This window comes from Sylvia atricapilla, chromosome Z (assembly GCF_009819655.1).
Source record: "Sylvia atricapilla isolate bSylAtr1 chromosome Z, bSylAtr1.pri, whole genome shotgun sequence".
Taxonomy (NCBI): Eukaryota; Metazoa; Chordata; class Aves; order Passeriformes; family Sylviidae; genus Sylvia; species Sylvia atricapilla.
This window is the reverse complement of record NC_089174.1, coordinates 31517044-31539204: the sequence shown is the minus strand read 5'-3', so window position 1 is coordinate 31539204 and position 22161 is coordinate 31517044. Positions and strand designations below refer to the sequence as shown.

Here is a 22161-nt window from a genome sequence, read left to right as displayed (position 1 = left end):
AAGAGACCAGCTCAAGAAATCCAGTTCTTGGGGGTCAAATGGCAAGATGGTCGTCGCCAAATACCCACAGAAATAATCAACAAGATCACAGCCATGTCTGCACCTACCAACAAAAAGGAAACACAAGCTTTCCTAGGTGCCATAGGCTTTTGGAGAACGCACATTCCTGAGTACAGTCAGATCGTGAGCCCTCTCTACTTGGTGACCCGCAAAAAGAACGATTTCCACTGGGGGCCTGAACAGCAACAAGCTTTTGTTCAGATCAAGCAAAAGATTGCTCATGCAGTAGCCCTGAGCCCAGTCAGGACGGGACCAGATGTGAGGAATGTGCTTTACTCCGCAGCTGGAAACAATGGTTTGTCTTGGAGCCTTTGGCAGAAAGTGCCTGGGGAGACTCGAGGCCGACCATTGGGATTCTGGAGCCGAAGTTACAGAGGCTCCGAAGCCAACTACACTCCCACAGAGAAGGAGATCTTGGCCGCCTATGAAGGAGTGCAAGCCACCTCAGAAGTGATTGGCACTGAAACACAGCTGCTTTTGGCACCCCGACTACCAATAGTGGTACCACATGGAGCAAATGGATTGCCCTCATTACACAGTGCGCCCGCATTGGAAACCCAAATCGCCCTGGGATTCTGGAAGTTATAACGAACTGGCCGGAAGGTGAAACTTTTGGATTATCATCTGAAGAAGAAGAAGGAAATAAGCAAGTAACACGTGCTGAGGAAACCCCACCATATAATGAGCTACCGAAGACTGAAAGACGATATGCTCTGTTCACTGATGGCTCCTGCCGAATTGTAGGAGCTAACCGGAAACGGAAAGCTGCAGCATGGAGCCCTACATGACAAGTTGCACAAGCTACCGAGGGACAAGGTGGATCGAGTCAAGTTGCAGAACTTAAAGCTGTCCAGCTGGCTTTAAAAATTACTGAACGAGAAAAGTGGCCGAGGCTCTATCTCTACACTGACTCATGGATGGTAGCTAATGCTCTGTGGGGATGGCTGAATCACTGGAAAAAGGCCAATTGGCAGCGCAGAGGAAAACCCATCTGGGCTGCTGACATTTGGCAAGACATCGCCGCCCGAGTAGAGAGGCTGACCGTGAAGGTTCGACATGTGGATGCGCATATACCCAAAAGCCGGGCTGATGAGGAGCATCGCAACAACGAGCAGGTAGACAAAGCTGCCAAGGTGAAAGTATCACAAGTGGATCTAGATTGGTAGCACAAAGGAGAATTATTCCTAGCTCATTGGGCCCATGATACCTCTGGTCATCAGGGAAGAGATGCAACATATCGATGGGCCCGTGACCAAGGGGTGGACCTCACTATAGACAGCATCTCACAGGTCATCCACAGCTGTGAAACCTGCGCTGCAATCAAACAGGCCAAGCGAATGAAGCCTCTGTGGTATGGTGGACGATGGCTGAAGTACAGGTACGGGGAAGCCTGGCAAATTGACTATATCACCCTTCCCCAAACATGCCAAGGAAAGCGGTACGTGCTGACCATGGTAGAAGTCACCACTGGATGGCTGGAAACCCACCCTGTGCCTCATGCCACTGCCCAGAACACCATCCTGGGCCTTGAAAAACAAATCCTGTGGAGACACGGCACCCCTGAGAGAATTGAGTCGGACAATGGGACCCATTTCAAGAACAACCTTATAAACACCTGGGCTAGAGAACATGGTATTGAATGGATATACCACATTCCTTATCATGCACCAGCTGCTGAGAAAGTTGAACGGTGCAACGGACTATTAAAGACTGCCCTGAAGGCACTTGGTGGGAGAACGTTCAAAAATTGGGAACTAAACTTGGCCAAAGCCACATGGATGGTCAACACCCGAGGGTCTATCAATCAAAGTGGTCCTGCCCAGTCTGAACCCTTACACGCAGTGGATAGAGACAAAGTACCTGTGGTACACATGAAGGGCATTTTAAGAAAGAGTGTTTGGATTAATCCCACTTCAGGCAAAGGCAGACCCGTCCATGGGATTGTCTTTGCTCAAGGACCTGGCTACACTTGGTGGGTAATGCAAAAAGATGAAGAAACCCGTTGTGTACCACAGGGAGACTTAATTTTAAGTGAGAGCAGTGTGTAAGGTTTCATTCTGTATGTATATATGCATTTATCTGTAAGAATGTATTGATTTAGGCATGTTAGAGTTATCTCTCTCTTTAATGGGCCATCAAGGCCCTCTTCCATGACTCATCATCCCATTGTGAGATGCTCTGCCCATGGGGAAGAGCCAAGCATTCTCACCTGGATACAAGCTGGAATTTGGGACAGTAGAAGCAGCCCTCACCCACTGGATTCCCAGAGGACAGCCTCTTACTTGGTTTGTTTTTAAACCACAACAAGACTCCCTTTTCTAGACATGCTTTGTTAGAAAGCGACTTCAGTACTCAGTTAAAGAAAAGGATTCAACTTCACAGGTAAAGGTATGTGGCTTCTCATGCACTCAGAAGTCCTTGAAAGTGCACTGAAATTGGAAAGTCTCTAAGTGTACCCTTGTTATGCCTCAAGTCCAAGAAATCCAAGAGGAGGAACATCATCACACAGATGAGCCAGGATGTATCCCTGAAGTGTATGTAGGGATAGGTGTTTAGTGGACAGCAGAAGAGAGAAATGTGCTGTGATGCAAATCCACAGCTCAGCTGAAGAGTATCTGCAGAGGGCAAGTAAAGAGGCCCTGTTCTTCAACCTGTCCTATTATGATGTAGCAGCCTTCTCTGCCTTTATGAAGAAGGTTTTGACCAGGAGAGGATTCTCCCATCGAAGTGTAATTCAAGGTGGCTCTAGCTTGTTTCTGCAGTTAAATCAATATTAAGTTTTGCCACTGACTCCCAGCTTTCACCAGCTGCATTCTTCTCGACAAAATTTGTTTGTTGGAAAGAAACAACGCAACCCCCAAAGCATTTTAGTTGTGTAAAGGACAAGGTTTCAACTTTTCTGCTGGCAGAAACTATTAAATACTATTCACAAAATTAAAAAACAAAACACAACAACCCAAACCTCAAGAAAACAAAATGCATTGTTAACATATTGATAACAAGTAGGATTCTCCTTCCTTCAAATGATGCAATTCCACAGAGAGGTGTTTCTTTCTGCCAAGTTTCTTTCTGCCACTCCCTGAGGTGAGGTGTCCTCCCAGATTTTCCCCAAGCTTTAACCAGAGCACATCCAAAAGGCAGAGTTGAAATGAGAAATATCAGAAAGCAGAACTTTGAAGGTGAAATATGTTATTTATTGAGATATCTCCAACTAGTCATGCAACACAGATATAACCTGCCAGATATTCCCATTTCTTTGTTTCTATCAAACTCCAAATGAAAAATCTCCATCACTTTAAAAGACATCGTTGGAGGGGGAAAAAAAGCAACAACCTCCATTAACTTGCCTACTTCAATTAAAAAAATTCTACAAAGTTCAAGAGAGTCAGAACCTAGGACTATTGTAACACATAATAACCCCCTAATCATTCAATGAAATGATATTAAGAAAACCAAGTTATCTCATATATTCTGCCCCCCAAAGTGATTGAAATTGACTCATTTCACATGCCCAGAACTCTCAGATTAATTTTTATGTGTTTTCAGGTAGTTTCAAATGCTTTCAAGGAGTCATATGTGTGCATGGAAAAGACAAAAATATGTATTTTACAAAGATTTTAATGCAGATCATTCTGTTTTATGAGGAATCAAGTCTTCTAGAGTTTCACCAATGAATTGGTACTTTCTGCCTGGTGGCTCATATTGAAAATGTCAAGGGTGTCATAGTGTCTTACTTGTTCTCGTTGCTGGCATCATATCGAGGCATAGGGTCAAAATCATTTCCATTTACATCAAAACTGGCCTGTGAATCCTGTATCCAACAAAAGAAAGAAAACCAGTTGCTAATTAATTAGCCATCAACTCATGTGGCACATACATCTGTTAGCAGGTTCTTACAAATAAGTAATTAGGCCAACTAATTCCTGTGGTTATATGGTGACTGTCATTTACAGTATATATGGGAAAATATATATGGGGATTATATATTTTATTTTAATTTTGTGAAACAGAGAAGCACAAAAAATGCTCTGAGAAAGTATAGGTCCAGCATTAGGGAGGAACTAGAAAATGGTGTTTCATTTAACCATAAGAACCTTTCAGAAGTTAAGAGAGTTCATTCTCAAAACTGGAATTTTACTACATGTTTTAAGATTCAAAAAATTATCTGCATGACTATAACTGAAATTTCAGAAATAAGAATAATTTCTAAGAATATTTTTATAAAATTACATCTTGGAAAGCAACACAAACTGCTTTCCCATTTCCTTGGGAGTATAACGGTTTCAAATATCGGCAAGATGCCCATCTTTTTGTTCCATATTTATCATGGTTCTTACAGCTGAAAATAGTTCATAGATTGAGCAGCTGCTGGTTTATATGGCTCTTATTAATTGATGCAATAGCATATTGGGTGTTGACATGGCAAGCAGCAATTTTTAAACTTTTGTTTGTTCAAAACCAGTTACACATCCACCTCAAATATTCCTATTTGCAGCCCTTTCACCTACAATCTGATATATAGAAGGCATTTGTGATCAAACATATTGCTTGTGTATTTGGGGAATTCTTTGTCGGTGTGAGGAAAGGAACAGAGGAGTGGTAAGGATATAAATAGTTGCTTTAAATTCAGTGGTAGGACAGTATTGGAATGAGGCGACTGATTAAATCCGGGTCATTCACTGAGGAGGTAAAATTATATCTGCTCTATTTAAATAACTTAAAATATAATAATGAAAGATGGGTCATGTGCTAGGATCAAACACATCCTCCAAGGTGAGTTCCATATGTAGCATAGGGAAGGATACATATGTAAACATAGCTAATTTAAATTCAGCGGCTTTAAACCGTGGACACCGTTGTAGTTTTAAGGTGTCGTTAAACATGTTTTTGCCACAATCTCTTAATGCTCTACCAAGAAGATAAGCTTGCTGGCAAAAAGCCTGTGTTTAGGGCTCTAATAAGATCTACATCTGTAATAGGAAAGAAGGCATGCGCATGCCTTGCACTGGTTGTCTCTACCAGTGTTGCTTAATCCAAATGTATTTGCTTATTTTATTACTCTGTGTAGAAGTACACCTTGCACACTTTATTTCAGACAAATCGTAAGTCCTTCACATTAACATGCCTTCAGTTAATGCCTACTTCCAAAAGACAGGGCAAATCACTCCAGCAAAATGTGATTCTGATGCTCTGAACAGCTTCAAACTCTGACACTAACACAGGAAACAACCCACTAGAGAAGAAGATTCTCCTTATCAGCCTCCAAGACAGATTAGATCAGTTATCTAAATGTGGTGAACCACAAGCAAACAGAAACCTCCTGAGACAATGTGAGACACAGAACACAGAAAACAATGTATGCAGCTCTATCCCAAGTAGTAAGGGGACTCAGGAAAGGTGAAACATATTAACTAGAAAGAATATTTTTCAACAGAATATTCTACATTTGTTTTTAACTGAGTGATTTATGAAAGGTCATATACTTTTCCTTTCATATTGTTTCTAACAGTATGGTAAATAGATTTAAAAATTAATGCATGGAAGGATTACTGTAAAATTACAGTCTTCGAGAAAAGCTACTCTCACTGACCAAAAATATTGGCCAAATATGGAATTCAGCTGGATGTGTTAAATGAAAGGCAGTGTATTCCATTTCTAAGTTCTGAGAGTGTGAAGATATTAAGTAAAAAATTGCAGAAGAGAAAAAAAAATATCCAGTAATTGGTTCCAGTACTTCAGAAATTCAGGACTCAGCTAAAAGAGGCACCCAGATATGAAATATGTTCAGATGAAACATAGTCTTAACTAAAATAACTAAAATACATATTTATCAAAAAACTGAAAACTAAAAATGAAATACATATTATCAAAAACTATTTTCCTTCCTCCCACGGTGTTAATATTTGATGAAACACTTGTATGATTCTTCCTCCTTCTCTCCTCTCTTTCTCCATTTTTCTAGAAGAAACAGTTTATTTTTGAGTAATAATGAAACAGGAAATCTGGATTCTTGTGGACACTCACATAATTCTGCATCAAGTCTGGGTGGTTTCTTTCAATGCCGTCATCCAGGATGGTGACCACAACATTCTTTCCAGTGTAACCTCTCTTCCAAGCACCTACTATATTCATATCTGATTGGCAATGGTGGGTGTTGTCACTGCAGTGCTGGGGAGAGAAGAGCAGATAAAGACGTTGTATATTGGAGATTACTGAACAGTGAAGGATTGAGATACTATCCTACTTACATTAACACTCCTATTCAAATTTGCACATGAACATACTGATTTGAATTAGAACTATACAACATCAACATGTTTATTTAGACAGAAAACAATTGTAAAAGAAATGTAAATTGTATAAAAACTAGTAGTCCTGCTTTTTTTGTTCTGATTACACTTCATGCTAAGCAATACAAAAGGGAAGCATTCAGCTGTACTGAACTTAAAATATTTGAATTTTTTTTTTCTAAAAAACCAAACCATATGTGGATGAAAGCAGACAAATGCCTGCACTGAAATGGTCTTGGGAATAAAAAAAAAAACACCTTGCTTTTTAGAGCTTACATGCTGCATACAAACTCTTGACAGAATGTTTGGAAACTAATCAAGATTCATTTCTATCTACAAAAGAAGGCTTTTGGCAGGTTTTGTGCAGTATCAGCAGGAGATGAGCTGCAGTTAAAAACCTGTAATGAAAACACCATCCTGAAAAACTTGCATCTTAGGGGGTTGGATGAATTGTAGATAGTGTTGATTGACAGCAGCCTGGGGTATAGCTTTCTGAGCAACCAAGCCCAGTATGATAGAAAAAGTAAGTTTAGCTTACATTAAAGCTGAAAGCCTCTTCCTAGACACAAGTGCACCCAGTTCATGTGAAGAAATCTGACTTGCCATGGCAATGAGACATGACCCTCAGGTATTCGTAATGCCCCATTATCCACTCTCTAATCCACATGCACAGCCCTCCCCTGTGAAATTAGTTCAATGAGCCTCTCTCATCAGTACTGCTTTCCTGCAGCTCTGCCAGGCTCAGACAGAGCAACAGGCAAAACAGAAAAAAGGGGGTACAGGAAAGGGTAAAAGCAAAGGCTGGGAGGAAGAAAAAAAAATTAAGGAAGAAATTTGTATCATAACAACAGTGGCTGTAGAGCATGCTTCATCTCAATCCCTGCCCTACCACCTCATAACCCCACTGCAGCCTCATGCCTTGTCACTCTACAATTTGTAAGCAGTAAATAGATTTGGAGCACTGTACTCCACCTTGACTTAGCCTTCTCCAGTCAGCACACTGAAGAACCATTAGCAATCCTATGTGCGAACTGACTTTTATTAAATCATAATTTTCCTCCTCCTCCTTTTTCTGCAGTTTACTACTGAAATCAGAGGACTTAAGAGTGTTCATTTGTTATTACTAGAGCAAGGTCATATTATTATACATAATATAAAGTCTCTCTCAGGGTCTTTCCATTGTGCCCACAAATATCTGTCTCTCTCTGTCTATCCATTCCCTCCCCACACAAAGGACTTCAGGGACCAGTTCCAAGGAATGTGTAGCTTTTGTTCACTGTAATGCTTATAAATGCTCATGCTGCTGGCTTTATGAAATTAATTACAGTGTAAACTTGCTGTCTGAATATACTGGTTGTACACATGAGAATTTCTAATGTACAAACAAGATGGTTAAATCAATTTAATGTTTCCAAGTATGTTTGTATTTTTCAAAATGTTACTAAATTAAATATTAGAAAATACCTGGAAAGTTTTTAATATCATCCTCCACATTTTCTGATGTGAAGAGACAGGAAGATGGAACCACCAGCCTTTAGCCACAGGGTAAACCCAAGAGTGAGCTACAACAAGTAATCAGGATTCCCAGCTCTGGCCTCTAGTCAGATTTACTGGACCATTACACTATGCCTTTATCCCCATTTCTGAAATGCCAAATGCCAAATTCAGCTGCTTCACTAATATCTTGTCCTGTCTTCCTCCTAATGAGCTTGTTATTTTGCTTTCATGCCAGCCAAACCACGCAGGCTGAGCCAGTATATGGGTATTTTAATCCCCATTCTTTTACAAGCTCTTTGGATCTTTGCCAGAAAGTCACCAGTAGTTCCCTTAATGAATCCATTGCCCTCACTTGCCTTACTTGAATATTTACTTTTGTGGTGGTAACTGAGGGGGCCTTTGCTCCATGTGTGGAGACAACCATGAAAGACATCTCTTGCCTTACTGTGTGCTCTGATGATTCCGTCAAGAAATTTCCGTCAAAAAAAAAAATTCCGTCCGAGGTCAAACTGACTAAACAAGAGAAAAGCAGTTGTAACTGTGGGCCCTCTTGTAACTTTAGTACACAGCATATGTTAACACACGGATACAAAACATAAAAGCAGCAAAGAAGCATCCAAATGGGAGTAGTTCAACAACAGATGAAGGGTTCAGTTATCATCGCAATAAGAAACAACTTCTCATATCCTATTTAGAAAAGCATCCGGTATTTTTTACCTCTACTCCCTACTCATTTTTCTTCTACTCATTTTTTCATTTATGAATTTTTTCATCTCTGCCCTGCTTCTAGCCTTATTTTTCTGTTCCAGTACTATCTTTTACCACTGAAACCCCAGTTTTGTTTTAATTCAACATCTGATCTAAGATTCCTATATTTTAATCACGTCTAAAGTCTAAAATTAGACTTTCCCTCATATTTGTGTCTGATTTTCTCCAAATAATTCAGAACAGGCATTTTCCTCTTGAAGCAGTCTGATTTGTCTTTAATGAAGAACACTTAAAATATTGGAGTGCAATTACCCTTCAAGTACTATCTTTTATAGTATATGGTATAGATATGCCACTCCACACACAACACCTAATATGCCAGCACTTACTTATCTTCACTTGCACTCTTTCCTGTCCCCTTGGACTGGTTTTGGCTGAGACAGAGTTAATTCTCTTCACAGTGGCTAGTATGGGGCTGTTTAGGATTTGTGATGAACACAGTTTGGATAGAACAAGGATGTTTTCTTTATTGTTTAGACATGCTTACCAGAGCCAAAGCCTTTTTTTCCCTTCACATCACTCCTTCAGTGAGGAGGCTGGGGGTAGACAAGAACTTGGGAGGGGACACAGCTGGGACACAGGTGACCTCAACTGACCAGATCAGAGGATGACATGCTCAACTACTTAAGAGCTGGGGCGGGGGAGAAGGAAGGGGAGAATGTTCCAAGTGATGGCATTTGTCTTCCCAAGTCATTTTTACCCAATTGAGCCCTGCCTCCTGGAGATGTCTGAACACCTGGGAAATGGTGAATGAATTCCTGTTTTGCTTTGCTAGTGTGTGCAGCTTTAGCTTTCTGTACTAAATTGTTTTTACCTCAATGTATACATTTTCTTGCTCTTACCCTTCTGCTTCTCTCCCTGATCCCACTGCTGGGGGAGTGAGTAAGCAGCTATGTGGTGCTTAGCGGCTGGATTTGGTTCAAATTCCTCTTTCCTTCAGAAAACATTTTCTGCAAGGAAATTTCCTGGGTTTCATTCTATAATTTTGCTTTAACCACCTGCTCTTTTTCTACCATGAGCCCAAATTACATTGTCAGGTTGTTAGCAGCGGGATGGTTTTAATTAATTTGGATGAACTTGTTCAATTTACAATGTTACCCAAATAAAATAACTATTAAACACCTGTCATGATAATAAAGGTTAGTTGATCTAGAGTTACTGAATTTTGTATCAATGAACAAATAATGATTTTATTATTTTCCATCTATTTCCCATATTCTTTCTTATTTGAAATTTTACTTGAATTAGAATCTAATTTGTTAGAGTAAAAAGAACTTTTGCCATGATCATGTACAAACACAGTTATTGGAAGCTTTTATTAGATCTGTTAATCTTTGAACTGTTGTTTTCTGAATTTTAAAAGTAACAGTATAAAATAGACTATTCTACCGTATTTTCTGCCTCTCAAAACAGATAAAGTGATTCAGAAATTTCCCACATTGGTACTGTAACTAGACAACTGCATTAAATCAGCACTGCTTCAACATACATTGCTTTCACCCACAGCCTGGAGAATATCATCAAAAGGAATAAACAAACTCTTACCCAGTTATTTAGACTAATTTTACTGAGATTTTAAAAGGACATTCAAAGCAAGATGTTTTTCTTTGGACTGTTTAATTTGAAAACATTAATGATACAACCAATGTTATTTAATATAAACCATGTACAAGGTGGAAAAACTTCTGAAGTACACATAGAAGAAGGAGGGCTATTGTATGAGAAATTTCAAATATTGAACTTTTCCCATACTTCAAATTCAACACTTGCAAGCATATAAAGACAAAGTACATCTTATTCTAGATATATCTTTGATACCTTTGGACAGACATTTTGGAAGCCTGCCTTTTCACATTTAAAACCAGTCATAACATTAGAAAGATTTTGTGCAGTTTCCATGTTGCAGTTAGTATCAGACATGGGCATGGATTCTTACGGTTATTTTGTGAAATGTCTCTAAAAACTACCTTATGGTCATTATCATTATCTTCCTGTGCCTGCTACACTAATTTTTGTAGTTGGAGTCTAGGTATATCCAGTTAGGGATCAGGAATAAAACTGAACAGTTAAACTGAAAAATCAAGAACGTACCAATGATCAAAATATCTTGGAATTACAAAGGTTGAAATCAAATTATAAGAACAATTACTTTTAAATTCTGTTCTGTCATGCTTAGCAATCAATGCATATTAATCTAAAAAACAGAGTAGAAACAGAAGTTTCTAATTCTGTGACATGCAGTTTCTCAGAAATGGCATATTGTGCCCTCTATAAGTCTTCATGACTTCATTCCACTGGTTTCTTGTAGTTTTTGAGTTACAAGGAGTTCTTTGGCAAGATCTAGTCCTTATCTATGGGGATATAGAGAAACACAATATAATCAGATAATCAGAATGACACAATTCTGAATACCAATTGTGAGTTTGACAAGCCCTGGATCTCATTTAATGTTAGAGTACCTATACTTCTAACATGGTAGCACTCTGAAATACTAGACCCCAATCAGGGATTAGAAAAGATAGACTCTGGGTATTGAGAAGAACAGCAGAAGCAACAACAACAAAGTCTGGCTTCTGTAGAGTAATAGTGAAATGGTCCTTGGCATAAAGAGAAACAGAAGTACTACAGTCATGTTCTCAGTATCAGAGGGTTTTGTCAGCTACTAACCTGAAGGCATGGAGAGGACAGAAGTTGCACAAGATCACTCGTAGAGAAAGGACAGTCAAGGACCTATGCCTTGACCTTGATCAACAGAAGCAGAGAGAAAGGGGGCACACAGGGCTGATTCTGACATTCTGTGGAGTTAAAGAAGTGACTATCTCCTTCTTCTGTGCAGGGAATGTAATATGGGACATTTGGCACCCCTAGCTTGGTCCAGGTAAATGCACAGACAGCAAAGGTCATAAACCTTTTAATAGAGGAGACATCCTAATGCTACACTCAGTTTCTGAGATTTGTGCAGTGGGTTTAGTTAAAACTTGCCAATTATTCTCTTTTCCAGCAAAAAAAAAAAAAAAAGGTGAAATAATGTATTTTTTGTTATGCTCTTCTAGTGATTTAATTTTAAAGGGGCATAAAAGAAGTAAGCAATGTAGTAATCAAAAGAGCTGAAAAGCTAGGGTCCTTTTTAAAATGGGTATAAGACAATGTGATCTACCAAAATGATTTTTTAGCTTCTCCAGAGTAAGCACTTGAAAACTACATTTTCTAAACAGACTATTAAAATGATGGTTTTTTTAGAAAGCCTTTCTCACTTTTTATTATTCTATCACCAAAAAAAAAGGTGATTAATCAAGAATTTTTAGGAGGAATATTCGCAGATCTTTCGGGTTATTTTTCCCCCTCAGGCATAATCTGCTACTTAGTGCATGATAAACAGCACTTGCTAACTGTATACAGAAAGTATTTCCTTCTGAGTTACATCTTTAAATAATTTCTGATTGTTACTGCACACTGTATTTTTAAGATCTAGCAGAAGCAGGCAGATAATACAGACTCTGATTAATCTCAAATTCAAGATTATTTTGCATGAAGTATTATCTAACCTGTGGAGTCATGCTTTGCTGAATTGCTATTTTTTTAAAATCTGTACCTGAATATTTTAAGACTGCATCAGATTAAATATTTAATTCCAATTTATTGCTTTTGAAGCTTCAGAGGGTTTAGTTAATTTACTTTAGAGATGAGTTTGGTTCTTAGGCTTCATTGATTCATTAACAAAGAATACACTTAGCGGCAAATAAAACTATCACAGACATCCACTATTTTTTGCCTCTTTAAGCAATGAAGAACAGAAAATCAATATGAAAGGGCTTCTTATGTTCACAAGAGTATCTGATGACTATAGAGAGAAAATAACTTACAAACCTACATATATGAGTTTTTGCAGTGAAAAATAAGGAGTTCATTTTTTTTTTTGGCTGTGATGAAACTGCTATTTTTAACAGAAGTAGAATAATTCATAATGTGTTAAATTTGTGTTCAAGACAAGTCTCTTGTAGGCGAATCCGCAGACGGCTGGGACAAGGAATTCTGCTGACCTGAGATATTCTAGAACACGTGGTTTTATTGCAAGTGTCATGGGTAAAAAGGGCCTTGCCTTCAGCCACCAGATTTGGCTGAAGGGAAGTCCCAAAGAAAGAGGGAGAAAGAACAGCAGGGTGAGAGCTAAGAGAGAACGGAGTGAGAGAGCAAGGTGGCAGGGGGAAGAGAGCAAGAGAGAGCAAGAATAGGGGGAAGAGGAAGGGTAAGAGTTAAGAGCAGAGGTAAGAGTTAAGAGTTAAGAGCTAAAAGGTAAGAGGTAAGTAGTAAGAGAGAGAGCTAAGAGGTAAGAGTTACATTATATTGTAACAATATAATGTATTGTTACAATACATTATATTTCCTTTTGTGACAAATATTCTAATTTACAGTGACCAACCAATACAAGACACAAAATCCTATAGAATCTATATACAGCCTATAAGAACTACTATATTACCATACTGTGTTATATTTTAAACTCTAAAAACTACTCTTTTAGACTTCTGTTTTGCTACATTGAAGTTTGGATCCCTTAGCCAGCAGAAAGGCATTGTTCAATCAAAAGGGATTCTCTTTCAGCTAGCTAGGCTATTGTTTTCAGGTTATATAGTAACTAAGACTCAGTATCCTACAACTCAAAGTAAGCTTTCATTTCTATTTTGATTACAGGTTTCATATTTTCAGAATCTTTTGCTAAGCAATCATATTTATAAAGGTTCCCTGATTCATCTTCCCCAACAGTATTTCACTTTTTCATCATTTGCACTTTTAAAAGTCAGTATTGCGTTTTTTTCTGTAAACTATGTGATGGAAGCCCTTTATGTTCATTTCACACAGGCTGATGACAGTGCACCCTTTCTAGGACTGGGATGTTCCCCTGATACTAGATCTTTAGATGGCAAAGTTTCTCTCTCAGCTGCAACTGCCTCTAACATCACCTCCTCCTACATGTGTGGGAGAATAGATTGTAAGAAGAATGGGCCTGCAGTAGGCTGAGCCCCATCCCTAATGGGGTGCAGCTATGTAAGACAGGTGAACATCATCGAAGGAAAAAGAAGCATGGAATGTATATTGACCAGTCACAAAAGGGTAAAAGGGCACATAGGTGTTATCCATAAGGGAAAAGGGTATAAAAGGTTTTACTGGGGAATAATTAAGTACTGATGCTTGAAACTATTCATGGTGTCAGTCATAAGTCCCACGCCATACATGGGCCATAACCTGTGTCTCCAATAGGACATCTGCCTATAGTCCTGTTTCTTTTCCATGTGGTAGCAACAGGAGAGATTCCTTCAAGGCCAAGAAAGAAAAGTAGCTAAAACTGCCTCACAAGTATTGCACGTTCTGCCACCTCCACTAAGGGGCAAATATGAAAAGTTTCATTTGTATACTTTCTAAAACCACTGTGAAAGGTTCACTACAATATTATAATAATATTAATTAATAATAACAACTACAGCAACATCAACTATGATAATAAATGGCATATTAGACCTGGTGCATCTTGTATATCCTTGCATCACTGTTTATGTGTCAGGGACATGTACTGAAAGGTATGTGTCAGTGTATGGACTCCTCCTGGGAAGCACTGGGAGAAATATAAGAACAGCATGCACAACATTTTGGGCAGGGAGAGAAAAAAAACCCCAAAACAATTTCCTGTGGTTACTGCCAAAAAATGCCAGAAGGAAAGACACTTGCATTGAAATGTCTGTATGTGGCCATATTCTCTCAAAATCACTGTACAATGACTTACTGCTGCTGCTACTATTGATACCATCAATACCATATAAATAGCCTACTTAGCATGATAAGGCCAGGAAAAGAATCAAAAGTTAGTGCACTTTTCCTTCACCAAAGACCTGTGTATGGAAAAAAAGTATGGAACTTGTTTTACTAATTAGACAGAATATGTCAGAAGAACAGACTCAGCAGTGCACCATTTCAGGAATTCAGTATTCACAAAGGACAAATGACTCCTCAGAGAGACAATGGTTTCCATTTTACCACTTTATATGGCCTTTGACTCATTTTTTTATTTCACTTCATCTAAATTACAAAAAAGAAAGAAAAATATGGCAGTTTTACAGGAAGTCCAAAAATGGAGGTTTTTTATCCATCAGTTCATGCAGTTGCAGTTCTCTAGTAAGATCAAATTTCTCCCTCTCTCTCTTAAGCTAGACCTGATATTTCATTATTTCTAAAGAAACAATTAAAGAGAGAGATGGTAAACATTGCTTTAAAATGGTTTTCATAAGTTTCTAAAGAGTCTTGCCACACTACTAAAGACAGACTCTTCACAATTTACTTTTTAAGCTGTTTTCAAGTCAGACCATTACTTCTACATCCATTTTTTAAGGAGCATGGAAGAGGAAGGTGGTTTTATTTAGATTATGAGTAAAGTATGTTACAGAATTGAAATAACTGCATGGAAAGAAAGCTCTGAGCAGATGGCTTCAATTAAGCATTAACCTTCCAAGAGACTGATTGATGAGTGGGAGGAGCCTGGGGCTTACACAAGTCCACTTCCTTCTTTCCCCTCTTTTTTTCATTTTACAGGGGAAAAGGGAAGAGTGGTGCTTAATAAGAATATAGTATTTTGGGATACTGGGGATGGGCAGGGAACTGATATAGGATGGACCAGGAAACTTTTTTTTTTTAAGAGTGTTATGAACTTGCAGGAATAAGAGGACTTGCAAGGAAAAAGATGAAGAGATGTTGACTCTGAATGCTTGTAGCAACTTTTAAGGACTCTTGCACTGCTGCAGTCCTTTTTTTTCTCTGTTTTATGTTGCCTCTAACCCATGAGGCAATATCCTGCTGACAACGGGTGCTAATGGCTGGATGTCCTGGAGGGAGATGAAAGACAATGAGAGAGAGGGATGTGAGACAACAGGACATGAGGGAAAGAGGGTGAGGAGGAAAGGGAAAGACACATGTCCTACTCTTTCTCAAGCAAGAAAAGCAGGCAGGAAATACAGGGCACTTTTAGGCCAGAATATGAAGAGAACCCCATATTCTATTACTAGTAATAGAGAATGCATGTGGTGTTTCTCAGGCTGAAACTGTCTCACAGAGCATTCAGTCTAGGAGTAAACATCTATGCTACTTCATACCTAGGAGCCTTTTCCCTAAGAACCATAAAAGCCATGAGGTTATTGTAGCCATGTTCCATTATCTGTGTATCAGAGGAGATTATAACTTGCCAGAGGACGAACTTTAGGATCATGAAACTACTCTCAAGACGCAAGTACAGAAATCACTTCATATCCTCCTTAGACAGCTTTATAAAAGTGTTTCATCTACCATTGGAAACGCATGCTGAGAAAATTTATTAATAGTAGTGATGAAGACTAAGATAAATGGCTGCTATTTTAGCTTGCCTACGGGGAAGTAAGTGCTGTAGGCATCAATAGGCTTTTCACCATTTGAGTGTGAATTTGGGGGTTGATGAATGCAAGGCCCACTGTGTAGTATAAATGAAACCTGGGAAGATAAGGCCAAACCACTAGAGAGGGTAGATAGTTATATTTTGCAGATCATCTATATATATATTTGAGATCATCTGGCATAAATGAGAGAACCAGCCCAGAGAAGCTAGGGAGGCCTGGGAAGGAAAGATTACTTAAGAACATCAACAAAAACCCAACAAAGAAACACCAAAAAGTTTTGCATAAGATGAAGAAATATCACACAATTACTCTTGTTACTGTCTCAGGAAATGCAGCTCAGACAAGCAAATTTTGAAGTTCCTCTGCAATGCTGAAGGATTTTAGTCCAGAGATTTATGATACAGCTGGGCAAGAAAGACTGTGCAAAATAGAGAATAAATGTTAAAATGTTGTCAAAATTGCAAAGGGTCTTACAGGAAATCTCAGCAGAGTGTCAGGATTCGAGCTATCTCAGAAAATACAGGTATTGGAGAAAGGTTCTGGAGAAGTCCAGTAGTAGTAGTTGAAAACAGTGTTTTTATGAAGAACTGGACTGATGTCTATTGAGCTTTAAGCTTTAAAATCCTGACTTCAGCATTAAAGACACATAGGTTCCATTCATTTCAGCAGTGCTATGAAGGAACTCCTCCCAGCTGCAAAAAAAAAAAAAAATTGAATATATGGAACTAATTTGAGAACACAGTTTTGAATTAATACCATAGGAATGTATTCCTCCAGACAGAATATACAACCCCAGCGTATGCACCTTTTATGCACATCAAGTGTAATTTGTCTAACAACAAATGGAAGAAAATCATATTCATGACTACTAGCTTATACTGTGCGTAAGGCAGTCTTGGCAATGAAATTGTATCAATTCATGATAACTGTTTCAGAATTTGCAGATATCTTTACAAATCCAGTCTGCAGAGAAAACATTCAAAGAAAGAACTAAAGAAAGCTACAGAGTTAGAATCTACAATCAGTTAGAAGGAAAAAATATATACAGTCAGAAGTAAACTAAAAGTATGAGTTTAATTTTATGAATGTTGACAATTCACATGTGTACCATTTTTTCTGGTACTACAGCTACAAAATACTCTGTATTTGTTATAACACTCTCTGCATTCTCCCTTGTCATTCCTACCATCGTTATCTTTTATGATTCATGTCAGTTAGCTTTCTTATCTCAGCTTACTCTATTTTCAAATCTGAGCTGTAACTGGATCATCTTTTCCCTCTTTATTTTGTTTCTCCTACAAAGAGTCTGACATTTTACTGCAAATTTTATTTTAAAATGAATGCGCAAAAAAATATTACAAAGTTAGAAAGGCTCTTCCAAGTAAAAGGGGGGATTATCAGGGAAATATAATGTGCCCTCAGTAAACTACATTTTTCCACCTTCTACCATGAAAACAACCATGCTACAAAAATGTTTTTGCTTCCTTAAAAACTGTAGTGAGATCTTCAGGTCCATTAGAGACATGGTATTAATCTGTAAGTATGGATTATATCCACTCATAAGGAAGCTAGTAGAAGATTGGGCATATCAGTTTGTACTTTGAATCCATTATGACTCTTTAAGATAAAGTTTGTTTAAGGAAACACTACTTAGGATGTACAATTATTAAGTCTCAAATTCTAAGGGCCTCCACTGCTTACTTGTAGTTCAGGAAAGTTGAAACTATGTTCTTATACAGCACACTCTCAAATCTGATGACAGAAAAGTTAGAGGAATGGCAAGTACAGACAGCAATAGAGACAGTGATCTGGATTACATATGAAGGTGAACCTATTTAAGCAGTGTATTTGTAATATAGTTTTATATAAAATCATACCAAAAAAATTATGCCTATAGAATTAAGAGTGCAAGGCTTAAAACATGAGTCTACAGAAACCCAGAAACAGTTAAAAGGATTTAAGACCTAAGGTAGCCTGTCACCTACAGCTTCAAAAAGATGCTCTATGAAGCTACATATTATTCTTTGTTAAGCAGTGGGGTAGCAAAAAGTGGGTTAAGACACTTTTCTTAATGACAGTAATGATGCTATTTCTGGAATGATACATGCATGTGCCTAATTTTGAAGTCTTACAGAGTATGTTACTGGAGAATGAATACTGACTTGTTGCCTGTTTTCTTGCTTCTTCTTGTCTGAAATAAGTGGTGTAAACACAATTTACAGTGATTCTTAACAAGCTTAAAGAACCTATTTTATCTGAGAGGGTAAAGACATGACTTGACTGCAGTATGCAAATAACTCAACACAATTATATTTTTGAAGGGGGAATATTTAACTAATCTAGTAAAGAATGGCCTAACAAGATAAGTATACACCAAAATAAGCATGCAACTAAAAGATGTAATATTTTTTATCATCACGACAATGCTCAATCAAACCAAAGGAGAATTAACCAAAGGAGTTCAGACCGTGATGCTGATTTCTGTGAGACTAATGTAGCTCTATGTAAGGAACTCCACTGAAGCCTCAGTAAGAAGTATGATATGGGACTACTAAGCTGTTTTCCTGCTATTAGACTACCTTCAAATAATTTAAGAGGAGGCTTCAGTTTATGCAGTTGAGTGCTAGCTTAAATAAAAGCAAATCATGAACGACTCCACTGTAAATACACACAGAAATATTAATTACTACGACAGTCTCAATTAAATATGCTAAGCAAAAATGTCAAAAGTCAACTAGATTATTTTAAAGGTCATCTAGTCAAACTGTTCTGCAATGAGCAGCAATTTATTCACCATGTCTTTGGAGAGGCAGCAGGCCACTCAGACTTGTGGGTTCATAGATGAGCAGCTGGAGATCTAAGCATAGAGTTGACATGAGACATTCAAATGAGTTGATGTTTTATATTTTTCCCCTTTTGACAGCTTGCAGGAATAAGGGTTACAGCTATGAGATATGCCATGAGATGTGTGGCTAAGGTGATGATGGCCTGCTGACGGAGTGATGAGTTATCAGGTGGAGAATGACCCCTAAATCCGCCATCAGCCAGGTGGAAGAGGGACTGAGGCTGTCCCACCTTTCTGCTCCACCTTTGCATCAGACCCATAGTCTGTAATGTCTGAGCTACTCTCAATATCTCATTTACATATGAAGTTGCTGCAAATTACAAAATATTTGACTAGTCTCACCTTCACTACTCCCAAAAGTATAAACTGGCATCTGAAATTCTCTAGGGCAGAGAATAAAAATATAACCAAATTTGCGGATAAGTAAAAGGGCTTGGTCATCTCCCAAAAGCAGAGGCACCTCTTTGACTGAGTTTTGCACTTCCAACTGAATTTGAATGTACTCAGGAATACTCATACATAGTACTGTATACATAGTACATGTACAAAGTACACTTACATTTTGCAGGTCTAGTGAATTTATCACCATCAACCTGAAAGAATCTGTAATTTGTTGCTCCAATAAACTGCACTATTGGTGACCCTATGTTTGTGAAGGTTGCTGTGTAATTCCAGCAGACTTACAACACCACAATGATTAATTTCACTATTTGTGAATCTTAGTGAACTCATAATTCTGTGAACTAGAGTTATGCTGCTGAATTTTTTTAATAGAAATGAGGCCCACCCACATCCAATGCCACTGATTTCTGAAAACTAATTGGAAAGTAATGTTGTTTATTTTATGCCAAAGTTAATGCAACACATTTACATTTAGGAATGGGTGACAAGACTTTTGAAAAGAAGTTGAAAAAAATTTTGACAAAGTATTTTTAGTTACCTCTGGAGCAAAACTTTATAAACTTTTGTTTCTGTGTCTATCACTAAATAGATATTGATTGTTTTAAGAAAAATGTGGGTTTGTGTGGTCGCTTTGCTATTGGTATGAGTTTTCAAAGAAAAAAGATTTCTAAAAAAGGTGGGAAAAAGTTGGTTTGATTTTATAACCTTGGTGTGGTGTAGTAGAAATATTACACAACACTTAAAACAAATAAAAATTAAAATAGTAACAAGTATTATTATTTTATATTAATTAACTGAAGATATCCATTTCAGTCTTGTAACAGGCATCCTCATCAATTCCTCTAGAGATGGAGGATTTGTAACAAAACAAAGCCAACTAATGTAATGACAGGCTTACCGAAGCACAAAATTTGGGCCAATTAGCAGCCAATTAATGTTGGCTTGGAGGACACTGAGAAAAAACAACAGCACATTGAAGCATATGTTAAGTTTAGGAATATGTTTCAATCTGTCCTTGATCTGCAATGCATTCAGGTGGATGTCTATTTCCAGGGAGGTGAATGACTGAGTTCTCATCTCATGCCTGTATACTTTGTTGCATATAATCTCACTAATAACATCATTACAGGTAGCACTTCATTATTAAAGATCTCTCATTTTACTCTCAGGAACAACCAAAGCAGCTGTTCTTTTCCCCCTATTTAGGCTCTTTTCCCAATTAGACACTTTAACCTATCTTCCTTTGACTTATGGATACCAGGATTTAACATGGATATGGTATTCTAAGGGAGAACTTTTTAATCCACAATAAGTACTTTTCTTCTTGCCTCTCCCAACACAACACATGACTCAAATCAAGAACTGCATGCAGCGTGATTAGAAACTGTGGAGGTGGGCGGAGCCCCAGCTGCTCTGCCCTGGTGGGAGCTAAGCTGAGGAGTCAAGGAAGAATTTCGCAACTTCACCCTGAGCCCCTAGGACAAAAAGGCAAACCTCTTAGCCACGGCGACCTGTCTGGAGACCCACAAGCCCCCTCGATCTGTTACAACTGATTGGTTCTGTACCCTTTTTCTCCCACCCTGGTGTCCCATAAAAACCCCTGGGTTTCCTCTGGTCGGCAGAGGTTCCCCGTCCCTGGACCCCTTTTGCTGGTACCATTCCAATAAAGTACCACCTGCGGAAATTCCACACGAGACCTCTCTCTCTCTCACCACGGCCGGCTAAAAGAGGGGCTAACTCACAAGGGCATGAGCTAAGAGCACTGAGCTGAAATCACTGAAAGCTGAAATCACTAAGCTGAAAAATCACTGCTCTGCCCGATGCTGAGAAGCCCCTCTACCCAGCTGAGGAGAGCCCTGACCCCCCAAGGAGCTGTTTCTAGCGAGACATCCTTTGGGGTGGCTGTGGCTCTCTGGGTCCCAAGCGGCGGACCCCATCCACCAGCTGGCATAAGAAACTCCTTGCCACCAAAAGGGAAAATCTGCCTCACATTGTCATTGCATGCATTCCTTCTAACTGAATCTTCCTACACGTATACATTTCCTAGTAGTATCCCTACCGACAAATGCCTAGAAGAAAAATAATTTAAGAGTAACCAGTAAACTAGAATTTTTTTTAATTATTATTTTTTAATCTAAACACATATACTGACGTAAATTATCCCTGTCCTTCCCCATAGAACGTGACTGCATCAGGAGACCTCTGCTGCTTGGTGCCTGCCTGGAAGCAACAATGGTCATAACCTCTGTTCCCTTCACACTCACACTCATATAAAGAACATCTATATGTCAGGAGATTAGAAGAGATGCATGACTCAGGCATTGGGGTTTTTTCCTCCTATTAGACCATGGGACAAATCTTGTGTGTGAATCATTCAAACACTGAGACCACTGAAGATTTTTCTAGGACTTGGGATAGTAACAAACCAAGCTTAAAAAGTGTGTTTGGCCACCCATGTAGGTTAATTCAGAAGAATAAATGCTGAAGTAGTCCTCAGAATGTGTCAGTGGTTATAGTTTACACAATGTACAATATAGTCTTCAGGTATCACTGCGTTTAAAGTCCCAAACAAGATCAAAACTGCTTCTCACAGTGAGGTCAGTACTTAAAACTTTTGAATATTGGTGAAGCAGCAGCAGCCAGACAGTGAAAGCAGACCACATCTTATGCCCAGTGTGAATGGCTTCAAAAGGCAGGAACCTTTCAGAACTTAGTTTTCTCTCACTGGTTAGCATCAATGACAATGAGTCAATGTTATGGTGTGTTTGGCTGAACATTTTCAAAGGACAGGCACAAAGTAGAGTAATGCTTCCAGAATAATTTTATCCTCTTATGTAGTATTTCATCACAATCTGGAGTGGGAGCAGATGGAAATTGCAGGAGG

General features: G+C 38.5%; 1 protein-coding gene across 2 annotated transcripts in view; it reads right to left on the bottom strand.

Moving 5' to 3' along the window:
- PCSK5 (proprotein convertase subtilisin/kexin type 5) overlaps nucleotides 1–22161 on the bottom strand; it is a 230746-nt gene that overhangs the window by 153145 nt on the left and 55440 nt on the right. For both annotated transcript variants that reach the window (XM_066339931.1, XM_066339930.1), the window contains exons 4-5: nucleotides 6085–6228; nucleotides 3795–3871 (exon numbers count right to left, since the gene is read on the bottom strand). In XM_066339931.1, coding sequence (XP_066196028.1) covers nucleotides 3795–3871; nucleotides 6085–6228 — 221 coding nt within the window. The remainder of the gene's footprint in view (nucleotides 1–3794; nucleotides 3872–6084; nucleotides 6229–22161) is intronic.